Genomic DNA, 18,112 nt, shown 5'->3' with positions numbered 1-18,112 from the left:
GACCTAATTCTGGGAATTAGTCTCATTTCTTTTCATGAGCCTGAAAAGAAAGTTTCAGTTTCTCCCTTTCTAAGCCTGTGGCAATAAGAAATTAACTGCAAGATTAATTTAAATGATCTCAATAATTTCCATTCCGATGATTAATATTTTTTGATAATCCGTAGTACTTATGGTTTCAGTTTTGTTTATTGTTTTATTTTGGATCTTTAAAACGTCGCCTACTTCTTTACTAAACTAAAGTTTATAATTTTGTATTACTATGTCACTTTCATTAGATTACCTGAAAACTCAAAACATTATTTTTTTATCGCAATAATTATTGGGACAATTTATCGTCCAGCAAAATGTTTTCTTAAATTATAACAGTAATCAAGGATAAACGTGTTGGATCTGTATTTATCTGTATTTGTTTTCTGTTTTTACTCATTTTTGTTATTGCACATCTGTTTTCCTGCTATGATAAACTTTATCGTTCTTTCAGAGAGAGATAAACGACGATAAATATCGTTTATCGCAATAATTACAGGAGCAATTTATCGTCCGCCTTAATGCGCAGGCCAATCATTTCAGGTAAAAAACAAAACTAACCAAACAACCAATTGTTTGAGAACTTGTCATGTTTTCTGTTAATTATTTCATCCAAATTAAAAATGACCAACATGACTCAACAATCTGGCTGTGAATTGATGATTAGGGCTGAAAAAAACTTTAAAAATGTTGGGAAAGAAACACAAAAAAGGGGAAAAATTCACTTCAAAACAAAATTCTTCAAATGGACTAAAACAGAAGTCAAACCACAGGATAAATATCGCCCCGTTTTCACCGTTTCAAAACAAAGATGGCCGCTTTCCTGCGTCCCAATCACAAAATAATGTATAAATAAAAGCAGCTAATAAAGGCGAGAAGGTTGAGCCCAAGAAATGGTTATGCTACACTGTAAAAACTGTCAAACTTGAAAAAAACATGGCAACGTTTACCAAACAAACAACTGGCATTTTAGGTATTTAAAAAATTAACTTATCTTTACCAGAAAGTCAGTGAAATGTTTACATGTTGGAAAAACAATTTCCCAACAAATACGGCTCGGCAGTTATTGTATCGTTAATCATTTATCACTGATAAAAATTTAGACTTATCATCATAAAAAACTCCATTACAATAGTTTTGCTGTTTTTTCCACTGTTTGTTCTTTGAAAGCATCAATTAATTTGAGAATAATGCAGATTAGTGACATAAATCAAACTTTTTCATGTGATTGGAGTCCTAAAGGAAGAAATGTGAATGTTTTTCAAAAGCTGTGTTTGTGTTTATAACTGATTCGACACAGTTAGTAAACACTTCTATTGTTCTTACAACAGTACTGTAAAGTATTATATCTTAAAATACAGGAATAGATTTATAATAATTCAAACTTAGCAACAGAAAATCTAAAATATTGGGGCTGAAAAATAATAATCTAAACAGACATTACAGTAATTTCCAACTCCTGGTTTTACTCTCGTCTCTTTTTGAGCCAGATATTGTAATAAATGTCACATCAGTTTGAATTACATCCTAAAATGACTGAAACCTAAAAGAGTCGACCTGACGGGTTTAACGAGATTCAGAAAATGGAAAATCAGACTTTAGTTCCTCAAAACATTTAATTGTTCTGCAGTTTCTACATGTTGGCTTCAGAAAAGATGTTTTTCCTGATGGTGCAGTGTTGCCTGGACGCGCCGTTACTGCATGAGATGATGAGACTCTCTTTGTGTGGAGGATGCAGGTTTCTGATACTACACTGCGTGACACTGAGTTTTAGGGCAACAGGATATGCAATCAATCGGAAAGTTCAGTTTGTGGTCACATTATGCAAATCTGAACGTTTCTACTTTTCAAACCAACATAAATATAAACTCATTAAAAACCAGGTTCTGCTGGTGGCTCAAACTGCTCCACTAACTTGCTCCTGACCACATCAGCTTTCTCTGGATTTATGGATTAAATCTTTCTTCTTCTTCTTCTTCTTCTTTTTTCTTTTTTTGCTGACTCGGCGCTGCGGATTTACGCTGCTTTTTCAAAACAGACCGAAAAGTGTGTCAACGGGTCACGAGCGGAGACGTCCTCTGTGACGCAGACCTGATGCTACGAGTTATTCTGTCAGTTTTATTTGAAATAATGAAAAAAGTTCCAGCAAAAAAAACCACAGCGTAGTTTCAGAAAACCCTGCACATCAATGAACGACTTGCTTTGAACGCAGCTCAAGTCGGCTAATTAATGAACAAAAATAGAAGCTTTTAGTTTAAGTTTGACCTTAAATTGAAACATTTTGGTGTTTTAAAATATTTAACTTTGGACGGGCTTCGTCGCATCGCTGTGACATAAAGGGACTCCAAAGGTTGTAGGTCTGCAAGTTTGACCAAGTCAAATTTAAGACTTTTAAAGACCTTTTTAAGACCATAGGGGATTAAATTTAAGACCTGTAAGTCCACTACATTAACATCAGAGAAATGAGTGAAAACAAAAATCCTCCAGGTAAATTTTAAGTGATGAAATTTGAACTTAACCCATGACAGATGCAAAAAAGCTAGCTAGCATTGCTACATTAGCATCTAGTTAGCGTTAGCCTCAACTGTCTCCAGTTACAGAACGCACTGAAGATGTTTGAGGGCGACTCAAACTTTTGCCTGACATAAAAGTGAAATATCTGAGATGAAATAATCTTACCACAATAAAATGTAAGATGTAATTAACACATTTTTAAAATAATTTGAAGACCTTGATGAACAGGCCTTTCGTAATAAGCAATATAAATAATTTAATTGCATTAATTTCCATTTGCATGATTTACAATTGTTCTAACCAAACTCTTTATTCTGGTGTTTTGGTCTCCACTTGCTTTGTTTTTTTTAAAGGACAATTTTGTTTCATTTTGTTTAATTTTATTTGTTTTGTTCGTTTAGTTTGTGCATTTAAAATGTCTTCCAGTTCCAGTGTTAAATACTCGTTAGAATTTAAAGTTTATAGATCTCTGAGAATGCGTTCTTGACACTTATGTCATTAAAATGTTCTCAAAACAACATGAATTTAAAAGTTTAATATAAAAACAATATATCCCCAAAATACAAAAACTTCTGTATGTTGTTGATATGCATTTTGCATAAAATCACCATTTTTGACCATAAATCTGTTTAAATCATGCAGAAAACCAATGAGTTTATTTCTTAGAAAGACTAAAGAATTAGTCTGTCTAAGATTTTCCTAGATGAGGCAATTTGTCCCCCGACGCCACAGTTTATAAAACCTTTACACCTCAGCGGGATTCACACCCACAACTGACACAATAACACAGAAAACACAAAGGAAGGAGCCACTTGATCTTTAAAGGCGGAACCAGGAAAACCTGGACGGCTGATGGGAAAAGCGCCGTTGGTACTTGCCAGGAGAGAAAAGGCTTTGGAAATGAGTTTTAAAAGACGTCGATCCGTTTATGTAACGAGGGGAAAATCTTACATCCAAATCACATTTTTCTCAACTTAATTTCAGGTGACCTGAGATTTTATATTGTTGAATTACGTAAGTGAGGCTCGGACCTGTTGGCACTGATTAATAAACAGATTCAAGTCCCACATGAATAAATAAAGGGCTGCTCTCCTTTCGATAGCTGACACTGAATCACAGCACAAACGCTGACATTGATCTAGATAAGCATCACTGCGCCGCAGCCAGGTTACATAACATCTGAACTTGTGTTGCTGCGAGGTGAAAGGTCATCGATGCAAGTAAACTGTGGCGCCTTTTTGACATAAATCAGCAAAACATGATGCCAACAAACTGAAGCTAATTTCCATCCAGAGGGAAATAATTAGGCGAAACGTCATGCAGTGACATCACAGCTGATTAATGTCGATTAGTTCGTTTTGCAGGTTAGTTTGGATGCACATTTTAGCGTTTTGTTTTTAAACATAAACAAAACATTTTTCTATTAATGTCGATCTCTTGCAGGGTAGTTTGGATGCACATTTTAACGTTTTGTTTGTAAGCAGTAATGAGTTTGCAGCTGAGAGCAGAGAAACTCTCCTTCATGCTAACTGTTCTCTGAACCCTAACAATAATCCGCCACTTTAACTTGTAAGCAGAGCCGATGTGAACGTGGTTTTTTTTTCCTGCTAGGGAAATAATCAGTCACTTCCAGTTTTTGACTCACCTGGGAACTGATGCGCAGGCGCACACACGCACACACACACACACACAAATAGATACAGAGGAAATTGTACATAGAAGTGTAATGAAAATATTTTTATACATGTGGATAAGCAGTAATATTATCCGTCACACCTTGAATGACAGGTAATTTCCTCTTTGTGTTGTTAACAGTAAACACGGCAGACCAGCGTTGACCTGTGTGTGTGTCTGCGTGTGTGTTGGTGTGTGTGTGCTGGGGTTTTTTGCTTGTCCTAGATTCTTGGAGTGGGGGCGGAGGGTTGATAGTATAAAGGGCCGAGGCGCTCCAGCATCTTCACTACAGCACCTGCAGACAGGTTGGTGAACACTCAGCAGCAGATCTGCTTCCTCCATCACCTGCTGCACTTTTTCATTTTTTAAACATTTCTGCTTTTTCCTTTCAGCTGAAACGTCTCTGCTCTCCACGAACGGATCACCATGCAGCTCGACAACGCTACGATTCTCTCCTGCCTGCGATCGGCCGCTGCCGCGCTCGCCGTCCTGTTTCTGATTGGCTGGACCGGACAGGTGGTGTCGCACCCCGTGCACCAAGTGCACCTCTCCCCGCCGCTGAACGACCCGAAGACGCACGAGGATATCCGGGAACTGTCACAGCATGTAAGCTCACGCAAAAAAGAAGATGGTGGATGTTTTCTGAGTGGCTTAGTTTGACTAAACGTGGTTATTTGTGTTTTTTAGGCTCAGAGGAAAGAGCTGGAGGAGGACACCAGCATCAGGCTGATGCCCAGAGTCAACACCGACCAGGTGAGTCTGGTTCCCATCCAGCTGAGAGATTTCCATCACAGCTGAACCTTTACTGAAGATCTCCGTCTCCTCCAGAAACACATGGAGATCTGCTGCCTCCACGCCAACATCCTCAACTTCTACCTGAACAACATCCTGCACAAATACAGCGAGGAGCATCCCAGCATGCACAAGCTGCAGACCGACCTCCACCGCGTCAGCAGCGACCTGCAGACCCAAGGCTGCGTAAGTCTTCACTCCTGTCATAAAGCTGCTGCACAGGAAGCGCTACAGTCTGAGGCCAGAACTGTACTTCAAATCAGGGCTGAAGAATCGACGTGAAACCGTCATTTTTCTGTCGCTGTGGTCGATTCTGGCGCTGATAGCGACTCCCTGCGGTTCGCGCTCGCAGACAGAAAGATCAAACCGATAACCCTCTGAATCTTCCTCTGTCTGCAGAACGTCACTCACTACCACGACCATCGCAACGCCGTCGAGTTTCGCAGGAAGCTGGAGAGGGTGAGTCCACGATTTCAGCCCACTGTCTGATTTTATTACGTCTTTAAAGCTGCCTCGGTTTTATTACAACAGAAAGAAACTTGTATCAAAAATAAAAAAATAGAAAGATTGGCGATAATTTGGATCTTCAACATGTTAAATAAAGTTTTTATTTAGCTCCTTTAATAATTGCTAAATCTTTCCAAGTGTTTTTATTCTGGTTTCTACTGTAAATATCTCACAAGAAGTGAAAAATCGATTGATTCGTTTTTGGAAAATTGAAATGAAGTCTCGGCTTCTGTTCAGATTATTAGTTTCTTCTCTTTATTTGTTTTAATCAAACTTAGTTTTGTTTCTTATTTTGTAATTTAATATGATGATTCAATTGTTGTGAAGCATTTTGGTCAGCAGAGGTTTTATAAACGTGCTATAAACTTTGACTAGACCAGAAACTTGGAATAGGACAAAACTTACAAGAATCTTTTCAGGAAGATATCGGAGTTTGTTTAAAGTCCTTAACGTTGAAGAAAAAGGCAGATTATTTCATTTATATATGGGAAAATGTCTTCTTAATAAAATAATCTGACTTTTTATTTACTTAAAAACAAACTCAAACAGCTTCCTGAAAAGTTGGTTTTGTATTTTAAGATAATTTGCACTAAAAGCTAAACCAGAAACACTTTGTGAGATTTTGAGTTTTTGCAGTGAAACCAGAGGAAATGCTTTCAGGTTTTTGCATAAAGGTTGAAGGTTAAATTTTATTAGTTTATTCTTCCATCAGCCTCCCAAATGTGAAATCTATGACATTATTGTTAAAAAGTTTTGAAAATAATACTCTACAGAAGAATTTATACTATTAACAAAGGTCCAAATCTGAAAACCATTTAAGAATTAAAATTAAAATCCATGTGTGGATTCAGTTAAATTGAGTTAATAAATGCTCCTTTTCATCGTTTTGCTCAGATGGAGGGCGAGCGCGGCATCAACAAAGCCGTGGGAGAAATCGACATCCTCTTCACGTACCTGCACGATTTCTGCAAGGAGCCCCGAGCCGCCGCCGCCGCCAACGCCACCGGCGCCAACGCCACCGGCGCCGCCAGGAACTGAGCCCCACTGCTTCCAACAAACATATTTATTTTATTTAAATTTTTATCGCAGCAACTTTTGTACTTTTATTTATTGGTCTATTTAATTGCAGATCATATTAAATTTAGTTTTTTATTATTACTCACGTGAAATATTTATACTTTTTGGTCGTTTTGTTGTTGAATGCCGGAGCCGAGGAGGTTTTGGTGTCCATTTTGTTTTTGCCATTTTATGGCTGATTTTTAAAACAGTTACAGTATTTGACATCTTGGTTGTGCTCATTGAACTGCTTGCTATAATTTTATTGGAAACTTTTTTAAAATAAAGAATAAATACTTTGATTAAAGCTTTGTGATTTATTTTTTATCTCCATCAGTTTATCGCCAGAAAACACTGACGGGTCACTTTTTATTTAATTTAACTTATAAAATCGTTTTGGTTCGTTTTCTTCTCACTAAATCACACATGATGAAAACATAAATAAACACAAGGATGAATGAGTCAATTAATAACTGAAAATATCAACAAAACAGGATCAAATCAATTCTTCAGCATCCAAAGACTGAAGGGAGTTTTAAAAACTAAGCTCAAAAATCATCGTAATAGTTTTTATTAAATAAATTCAAACACACTGGGAGTATTTCCCACAATATCCGACTAGCAGCTTCATTTCCAAACAGCATCATTTACTGTTTCAGGTGAAAGAATCTTGGAAAACATCAGTTGAATTGGCTGTGAGTGAAAACTGCTGGAGTCGACCGTCGTCCAGAACCTGAATTTAGCTGGTAAATGGACTGAACTTATATAGTTACAGCTTCATCCGATCATTTTGATGATCGGATAATCAAAATGATTATCCGATCATTTTGACCACTCAAAGCGCTTTACACTAGAGCCACATTCACCCATTCGCACTCACAAACATGCAAATTTTAGCAACTTGGGGTTAAGTGCCTTGCCCAGGGGCACATCGACACGTGGCAGGAGGAAGCTGGAATCGAACCTGCAACCTTCCGATTACAAGACGACTACTCTACCCACATTTTATTTGTAGAAGAAATTTCTTCTGGTAGAAGAAGAAATTTCACCGCAACAGATAAAAAACTAAAATATTGAGTATTTCTGCAGCCTTTGATCAGACAAGCTGAGTCATCTGTGAACCAAGATGGCTGCTTTTCTTAGCTTTTCCCCAGAAAATATTATTTTAGTAACCAAATAATCTGTAAACGATCCTGATGATTCATCGGCTAAAATAATTGGCACATTTTGCAGGTTTTTATAAACTAAATAAGCCTTTTCTATGCAATATCAGAAATATATTCAAATATGGAAATAAAGAATTAAAATATGGAAATAAAGAATTAAAATATGGAAATAAAGAATTAAAATATGGAAATAAAGAATTAAAATATGGAAATAAAGAATTAAAATATGGAAATAAAGAATTAAAATATGGAAATAAAGAATTAAAATATGGAAATAAAGAATTAAAATATGGAAATAAAGAACAGGATAAACATTTTGTTGCCTGAAATGCCACAACGTGGATCTGGACTGTGTGAATGTAAAGAAATGGAGTTTTGGGTCAAACATATTGAATGTGAAATATTTTGACAGTTTGGTTGTTTTTCTTTCAGCAAATGTTTTTTTTATTGAGTCAACAGGGTCCGGGTCACGATTAACCAATTACTAAATCATTTTAATAATTTCTTCATCATGATTGATCGTTTCAGCCCCAGACTGAGCTGAGATTTTCTCGCCTACTTCAAGTCGTCAGTTTGGTTCTATTGATGCTCTGAGTCAAATGGGTGAAAATGAAATGTGGGCCATAAATTTTCACTTGAATGAAATTAAATAATTTTTGTGTTTATTTATGTTATTTTTGACATTAAAATATTACTTATTGCAGTGGAAAGAGTTTATTTATTCAAATGTAAATTTTATGATTCTGCCGAGGATTCATAAAATTTATATAGTTAGTTTTATCTAACTATATAACTATTAATCTAATTTTTATAGTTAGATCAATAGTTAGATTGAACCGAGTCGTCTTTTATGTCCCGGTTGTCCAAAATGTAGAACCATTAAAACTGAGGACAAACCATTAAATGTGAGGACAAACCATTAAATCTGAGGACAAACCATTAAAGCTGAGGACAAACCATTAAAGCTGAGGACAAACCATTAAATATGAGGACAAACCATTAAATCTGAGGACAAACCATTAAAGCTGAGGACAAACCATTAAATATGAGGACAAACCATTAAATCTGAGGACAAACCATTAAATATGAGGACAAACCATTAAATCTGAGGACAAACCATTAAATGTGAGGACAAACCATTAAATATGAGGACAAACCATTAAATCTGAGGACAAACCATTAAATATGAGGACAAACCATTAAATCTGAGGACAAACCATTAAAGCTGAGGACAAACCATTAAATATGAGGACAAACCATTAAATCTGAGGACAAACCATTAAATATGAGGACAAACCATTAAATCTGAGGACAAACCATTAAATGTGAGGACAAACCATTAAATATGAGGACAAACCATTAAATCTGAGGACAAACCATTAAATGTGAGGACAAACCATTAAATGTGAGGACAAACCATTAAAGCTGAGGACAAACCATTAAATCTGAGGACAAACCATTAAATCTGAGGACAAACCATTAAATGTGAGGACAAACCATTAAATGTGAGGACAACCATTAAATGTGAGGACAAACCATTAAAGCTGAGGACAAACCATTAAATATGAGGACAAACCATTAAAGCTGAGGACAAACCATTAAAACTGAGGACAAACCATTAAATGTGAGGACAAACCATTAAATGTGAGGACAAACCATTAAAGCTGAGGACAAACCATTAAAACTGAGGACAAACCATTAAATGTGAGGACAACCAGTAAATCTGAGGACAAACCATTAAATGTGAGGACAAACCATTAAATGTGAGGACAAACCATTAAATATGAGGACAAACCATTAAAACTGAGGACAAACCATTAAATGTGAGGACAACCAGTAAATCTGAGGACAAACCATTAAATGTGAGGACAAACCATTAAATGTGAGGACAAACCATTAAATATGAGGACAAACCATTAAATATGAGGACAAACCATTAAATATGAGGACAAACCATTAAATGTGAGGACAAACCATTAAATATGAGGACAAACCATTAAATGTGAGGACAAACCATTAAATCTGAGGACAAACCATTAAATGTGAGGACAAACCATTAAATATGAGGACAAACCATTAAATATGAGGACAAACCATTAAATGTGAGGACAAACCATTAAATATGAGGACAAACCATTAAAGCTGAGGACAAACCATTAAATCTGAGGACAAACCATTAAATGTGAGGACAAACCATTAAAACTGAGGACAAACCATTAAATCTGAGGACAAACCATTAAATCTGAGGACAAACCATTAAATGTGAGGACAAACCATTAAATATGAGGACAAACCATTAAATATGAGGACAAACCATTAAAACTGAGGACAAACCATTAAATCTGAGGACAAACCATTAAATGTGAGGACAAACCATTAAATGTGAGGACAAACCATTAAATATGAGGACAAACCATTAAATATGAGGACAAACCATTAAATCTGAGGACAAACCATTAAATGTGAGGACAAACCATTAAATCTGAGGACAAACCATTAAATGTGAGGACAAACCATTAAATGTGAGGACAAACCATTAAAACTGAGGACAAACCATTAAATCTGAGGACAAACCATTAAATATGAGGACAAACCATTAAATATGAGGACAAACCATTAAATCTGAGGACAAACCATTAAATGTGAGGACAAACCATTAAAGCTGAGGACAAACCATTAAATCTGAGGACAAACCATTAAATGTGAGGACAAACCATTAAATGTGAGGACAAACCATTAAATGTGAGGACAAACCATTAAAACTGAGGACAAACCATTAAAGCTGAGGACAAACCAGTAAATATGAGGACAAACCATTAAATCTGAGGACAAACCATTAAATGTGAGGACAAACCATTAAATGTGAGGACAAACCATTAAATGTGAGGACAAACCATTAAATATGAGGACAAACCATTAAAGCTGAGGACAAACCATTAAATCTGAGGACAAACCATTAAATATGAGGACAAACCATTAAAGCTGAGGACAAACCATTAAATCTGAGGACAAACCATTAAATGTGAGGACAAACCATTAAAACTGAGGACAAACCATTAAATCTGAGGACAAACCATTAAATATGAGGACAAACCATTAAATCTGAGGACAAACCATTAAATGTGAGGACAAACCATTAAATGTGAGGACAACCATTAAATATGAGGACAAACCATTAAATCTGAGGACAAACCATTAAATGTGAGGACAAACCATTAAATATGAGGACAAACCATTAAATCTGAGGACAAACCATTAAATATGAGGACAAACCATTAAAACTGAGGACAAACCATTAAAGCTGAGGACAAACCATTAAAACTGAGGACAAACCATTAAATGTGAGGACAAACCATTAAAGCTGAGGACAAACCATTAAAACTGAGGACAAACCATTAAATGTGAGGACAACCAGTAAATCTGAGGACAAACCATTAAATGTGAGGACAAACCATTAAAGCTGAGGACAAACCATTAAAACTGAGGACAAACCATTAAATGTGAGGACAACCAGTAAATCTGAGGACAAACCATTAAATGTGAGGACAAACCATTAAATATGAGGACAAACCATTAAAACTGAGGACAAACCATTAAAGCTGAGGACAAACCATTAAATCTGAGGACAAACCATTAAATGTGAGGACAAACCATTAAATGTGAGGACAAACCATTAAATCTGAGGACAAACCATTAAATATGAGGACAAACCATTAAATCTGAGGACAAACCATTAAATGTGAGGACAAACCATTAAATATGAGGACAAACCATTAAATATGAGGACAAACCATTAAATGTGAGGACAAACCATTAAATGTGAGGACAAACCATTAAATATGAGGACAAACCATTAAATATGAGGACAAACCATTAAATGTGAGGACAAACCATTAAATGTGAGGACAAACCATTAAAACTGAGGACAAACCATTAAATCTGAGGACAAACCATTAAATATGAGGACAAACCATTAATAATGAGGACAAACCATTAAATCTGAGGACAAACCATTAAATGTGAGGACAAACCATTAAAGCTGAGGACAAACCATTAAATCTGAGGACAAACCATTAAATGTGAGGACAAACCATTAAATGTGAGGACAAACCATTAAATGTGAGGACAAACCATTAAAACTGAGGACAAACCATTAAAGCTGAGGACAAACCAGTAAATATGAGGACAAACCATTAAATCTGAGGACAAACCATTAAATGTGAGGACAAACCATTAAATGTGAGGACAAACCATTAAAACTGAGGACAAACCATTAAATGTGAGGACAAACCATTAAATGTGAGGACAAACCATTAAATATGAGGACAAACCATTAAAGCTGAGGACAAACCATTAAATCTGAGGACAAACCATTAAATGTGAGGACAAACCATTAAAACTGAGGACAAACCATTAAAGCTGAGGACAAACCAGTAAAACTCTCCGACTTCACAGTCTTACTGAGAAACTTGCAGTTCTCACTTTGAGACTATTTTTATTAAAAACTTTTTATTTCATTCACAGGAAACTGGATCCAACCAACTAAAACCAACGGAACCATCAAACTGTCTGGAAACTGGCCAGTTTAACTGGAAAAACACCAGTAGGTGGCGCTAATAGGAGATATTCTCATAATTCAAACTGGTTATTTTTCTGTGCCACCATAAAATCAAAAATAATTAGAAAATTGTGGCCTGTATGTTTTTTTAATATACTTTAATTGAGAGTTAATTTTCTAAGTAATATAATTTTGGGCTGGATTGTGTAAAAAAAATTATAATAAATTAATATTTTAATCAAAATATAAATTTGTTAAATGAAGTTCTGAATTGTTTGGTTCGTTTCAAAAAGAAGCTCCATTATTTACTGTTTCAGTACGTTTTAAATTTAATAGTTTAGGTGATCAAAGGCCATTTTGTTTGTACATCAACAGGTAAAAATTCAAAGTGATTCTTAAGAATAAAAACAAGCAACAAATATTATATTCCACCAAAACGAAGACAGTGTTTCAGCAGTTTTGCCGTTTTCTGGAGGTCTGTTTTGGATTAGAGGAGCATAGAAGCCGATTCTCCAGGTTTGGTTCTGGAGACGCAGACCAGAACCAGAACCAGAACCAGAACCAGAACCAGAACCAGTCAACCAGATGGTTTATAAGCCAACAGAAGTAATTTACGACGCTCGTAGCATCGACATCACCAACAGTTTCTGAATTCGTTTGGACTTAGTGGCAGAAAACGGGACAGAATTGAGTCGAGTGAGACGTTTGCCGAGGCCGACTCTCCGCTGATGTCAGCGATTCGTTAATATCTGCCGCCGTTACAACACAGAACCCGTTAAAGTCATCTGAACGCGCTTCACTGACGCACAACTTTAAAAGCTTGGAAATGAAACCGAATATGTGGCTCATTTTTATGCTTTGATTTGAAATGCTGCTGCTGCTGAAGCTCGTCCAGACGGGCGCAGAGTAAACCCAATTATCACCGTGTGATTTATAAAACGATTCAAAATGGGAGCATTTATTAGTAAATTCTCAGAAATCCCTGGAACAAAATGTTTCCCAGGAGCTTCTGGAAGGTTTTAGCTTTTAGATTAGCATTTAGTCACCAATCGGCCCGTCGTGATAAATTCTGTGGGTGATAAACTGTCCCAGACGTTACTGCAATAAACAATAATATTATTGTTTTGAGGCCATTTTAATGGCATAATATCAATGCAAGAACACATTCTCATTGATCAATAAACTTTAAATGCTAATAAAAAATTAACACTGGAACTGGAAGACATTTTAAACAACAAATAAAATTATAAAGCCTCTAAACTTCTAAAATGCGGTTAGCTGAGACCAAAGCCTCAAACTGAAGAGTTTTATTATGAACTGTGGTAGGAAAATGAATTTATTATGCAATTAATTGATTTATTGATTATTGCAACCGGCCCAGTCACCAAATCTCATTCATGAAACTTTTATTTATATAAAAAATCCAAACATAACATGTTCGAACCAGCAGCCTTTGAGTTTCTGCAGGAGTTAAAGTTTTCCCAGGAAATCCCAACCTGAAGAGCAGTAATGAACCTGCAGGTCGTCGTCTGCCGGTTGTTTCCCTCCCCACACAGTCAGCAGAGTTGAGGCCACGGCGCCCGCTGGCTGAGCCGTGGTTAGAACGCTCTGTGCCAGCAGCTCTTAAATAGGACACTGATGCTTCCTGCTGCATCTGGGCACGCTAAGAAGTTGCTCGTCTGCAGCTTTGTGACCTGAGATGATTGTAGGAGTGGCTGTTCTGAGTCACAGCAAACTGGCTTGTAGCTTAAGGCTTTACTGATGCATTTCATACTGGTTTTCAGGGATTACTGCAGCTGGTTATACATTTCCACCCACTTATCATGAGGATGGATGTTGCTAGAATGATTTACTTTAGATTTTCTGCCATCCATTCAGGGTCAAATGAAATCATGAACACAAACAGGGTTTCTGAAGGTTTCACCAACTCAAATTTAAGACTTTTTAAGACCATTATGAATGGAATTTAAGACCTATTTATTATTGCTAACCAACTGGCAATAATAAATGCAAAGAAGCTTCCAAGATAGCGAGTTAGCTAGCAGAGATATGTTAGCTGCTGGTTAGCGGTAGCCTAAGCTGAAAATTCCCTCTGGAAAAAACAAAACACATAGAATTTATTAGATTAAATACTTCAAAATTTAAGACTTGTCTGTAGCATATTAAAGGCCACCTTGCTGTTTTACAATCAATTTAAGACATTTTAAGGCTTTAATTTTAGATATGCTAATGGACACCATGCCTAGCAAACATGAAAACTTCCTGTGGCCATCAACGAGTTTCTGCCATCACTTTGACAGAATATTAGGGTGTTTTACTCTGAAGACACATTTCTAGATGTTGATTAAAGACTATTAAAATACTACTGAAAGTATTATAATTTCCACCATTTTGATCAAACGGCTCAATTTTAGACATAAAACTTTTCGGCAGAGTGAATTTGACTCCTCCAGGTAAGCAGAAGCTCACTGGGGACGGCGCCACATATCCACCATGAGGTCAGCATTTTTCATTCCTGGGTCGTTTCTGAACATCCAAACTAATTTTCTTTCATCTAAGGGAATAATTTGTGTGGCCAAAATGTGGCAAATTCCTAAAATATAAGAAATTTTTTTATTTAGGTACAGTTGCTTTAATAAACAATCAATTCAGTGAACCTAGTACAATAGGCAATAAATCAATTAATTGCGTGATAACTTACAATGACTATGATAATTTTCATTTGGACAACAGACTAAATTGACACAAAATAAGATTTTCAGTCGATCCACTTAGGATGCTGCATCCAATCTGACCACTAGATGGCAGCAATCAAATCACACAGACCCTTTAAATCTCAGAAGATGCCTCAGAAAACTGATTTGGGTGTAAAAAGGAAGTAACTAAACTGAAAAAGTACCTGCCAAAACTATTTTAAATGTTGTTTACTAACATTTAAATGCTATTGGTTGATTAAAATAGTAATGTGTTGTCATGGCTGGCATAAGAAAAGACCTGTTGGACTTTTTGTGGTTCCCACTGACATTTAAACTGGTGCATAAGTTGTGCTGAGACCACAAGCAGACGAGACCTACTTACCTAGTTTCAATGGTGTAGGCTCAGTTTCAGCTGCATGACAATGAGAAAATGCTTGACATGTGTGTTTGTGGGACAAAGTGAACAAAGCAAAACTAAGATTAAAACCAAATCATTTGTGTTGCAGTTTATTTGAAGACCAAACTACCAGAGAGGGGCAACAAATGTGCAGAAACACCTTCAGAAGCTGGACTTTCTGGATGTTTTTAATACTTTAAATGTATTCTGAAGCTTTATTTTTTAGGATTTTTGATAAAAGCTCCTCTGGTTTTGCATTTTAATACTTTGAATTAAAACTCAAAGTGTGCAGGGTTTAGTCACCCTCATTCGCAAGCTGCTGACAGACACTTTCACCATCATGTCATCACTTCACTCTGATAATCTGCAGCACAAAGGGGTGGAAGTATGCATGCTTCCCTGTAATTCACCTGTCCGAAGGGGGCGGGGCTTAACAGAGCTCTACCTGAGTGATTTCATCATCAGGGGATTTCCCACATGCAAGCTACCCGGAACAGAAGAAGCGCCAGCAAACGTCCAGCCCTGTGTGTGTTTTATTGATCTAAATTTAGCTGTGTGGACGCAAACCCCGAACCTGCAGGTATTTATAGAAGCAGTGTTTAAAGAGGAAAACTCTTCATGATAAAACTAATCAGAGAAATATGTTTACTTGGAGAGTCATCCTCTGACACAGAGTCTGAGTCAGCAGCAAATCAGAAAACCAAGTCAACCCTCCTTCAATCCACAAGGAGGTGTCACTGCTCCTGAAATTTAAAGCTGTGTGACGACGACACTGAGCTAAACTGCACTGCAGGTGTTACAGCATAAAAAGACATTTATCGACAAAACGCCTGAATATTATTGAACATATCAGCTTTAATGGTGGTAAAGGATGTAACATTTTTAATCATTCAGTTCCATTAAAATCATAAATACTTTATTCATCCCAAAGGGAAATTAAATATAACAAATATAACATTTTCTGGTGAGAAATTATCTCCAGTAGCAGTCAGTATAGCAACAAAGAGGCCTCTGACTGAAGACTCATAACATCAGGAAACACTAACAGCTCAACACCGACAACATCAGCTGGCATGCACTGCTAATCCACCTCATTAGCTTTAGCCGCTCCTCTTTAAATGTCTGGCCTTATGGCCAGAAAGATGTTGGAGGAGGTGATACGTTTTCTACTCATTATTATCGATGGAAGAGATGGTTTGGACTTCCTCCTTCTATCTGCATCCATGACGGCTTGAGAATGTTCTGGCTGCGCAGAATCCAGAACAAACGTGAAAATATGCAACGGCTCAACCAGGAAAAACTAACAGAAAGTTTAGAAAAATAACAAATCAGAGCCGACAACATGAGCGGCTCCATCACTTTTTAATCAATCTGTCATCATCGTCAACACAGAAAGTTTTCTGTATTAAATCTGTTTGGGTCTAATAACTGTAGCCCAAACACTTAATGACCCAACGTTCACATGTTACGGCTCATTTCTATGTGTGGATCTGCTATTTTGAGGTTAAAAGTGCAGTGCAACTACTTCAGACTTTTATTTTGAAGGTCAGCTTTTTGCTAACTTGTTGCTACAATAATCACCAAACTCTATTAGGATCAATTTTTGAGATCAGTCATGATCTGCAGTTGTCCAGGGTGTCTTTAGAAAGGGGGCGTCCAAGCTCTTCATAAAAAATATATAATGAAACAGTTTATTAGTTTAGAATTACTGATTTCTGTGGAACATAATTCCAAATTATTGGTTGAAAATGTGCATATTCTCAGCTTTATGATTATATCTCAAATATTTAAAAGAAATACCTAAGCACAGTTCAAACTGCCACATTTTATTTTTAATCTTTTCTACTGTTTTCTTTTTGGTTTATGTGTAGTGCTACCTTTCACCACCGGAGGGCGTTGTAGTGACGGGTGCAGAAAAAGTTTGAAGCCAGGAATACAGGAGAGAAAGAAGGGAAGAATGAACACAGTATGTAAATATTTATGTCTGTATTTTGTTACACTGAGCAGGAGTTTAATGTTAATATTTGTCTTTTATTTTCCTCAACAGTTAATTGTTATTTTGTCTGTCTTATTCAGTTTCACGTGCTGAATATTTAATACATTTGACAGTTTGAGGAAGCGTCGTCCTTCAAAGCAACTATGAAATTGAAACGACCAATCAGAGCAGGGAGGCGGGTCTTAGCGCTGTCCATCAAGCTTCTATAGTATACAACCGTTTGTTCACACATAAAACAATTAGCCATGTTCTTTAGTAACTTATGATAATTCATATGAACGGAACCTGGATTTTACTTTGAAGGTTTCCTTTATTATCTAACATTTTATTTTGGCGGTGTTGAGATTTTACTTCCTGTATAATTTAGCCTTACTGTTTCAGTCTGTTAAATATTGTATTACTGAAAGCACTTTTTAGTTGTTGCTTTGTGCCTGCAAGGTGTTTCCATGTTTTTGTCTAAATTAAGGTGATTTTTATGGTTCCTTGTGCCAGATCACGTAGCCAGGACCGTTTACGACAAGATTCAAAATTGACAGCCAATCCATGTGATCAGTATCGGCAGCACAAAACCTGATCGGAGCATCAAACTGGTAAAAATAGAGCTCACACCTACAAATCTTACTGAAACGAAGCAAAATTGGGAAAGAGGTTGGCCCAAAATTCCTCCACGGCGATGTAATGTTCAATAAATGAAACGTGACAAAGATCAGATCATTTCAGTGTAACCTC

At 36.5% G+C, this 18,112-nt stretch overlaps 1 protein-coding gene and 1 long non-coding RNA gene across 2 annotated transcripts in view; one reads left to right on the top strand and one right to left on the bottom strand.

Annotated features, from left to right (window-relative positions):
• The window catches only part of LOC145550162 (uncharacterized), an 83,326-nt gene that overhangs the window by 7,358 nt on the left and 57,856 nt on the right, over positions 1-18,112 (bottom strand). The gene's annotated exons all lie outside the window — the stretch shown is intronic.
• On the top strand, positions 37-6,877 carry il22 (interleukin 22). Its single transcript, XM_081603931.1, has 6 exons — positions 37-4,520; positions 4,608-4,821; positions 4,903-4,968; positions 5,044-5,193; positions 5,407-5,466; positions 6,409-6,877. The coding sequence occupies exons 2-6, from the start codon at positions 4,642-4,644 to the stop codon at positions 6,550-6,552; spliced, it is 600 nt and encodes a 199-aa protein (XP_081460057.1). The 5' UTR covers positions 37-4,520; positions 4,608-4,641; the 3' UTR covers positions 6,553-6,877.

This window comes from Poecilia reticulata, chromosome 23 (genome assembly GCF_904066995.2).
Source record: "Poecilia reticulata chromosome 23, P_reticulata-male-v2, whole genome shotgun sequence".
Taxonomy (NCBI): Eukaryota; Metazoa; Chordata; class Actinopteri; order Cyprinodontiformes; family Poeciliidae; genus Poecilia; species Poecilia reticulata.
The sequence above is the reverse complement of the archived record's forward strand: the minus strand, read 5'-3'. Positions and strand labels throughout refer to the sequence as shown.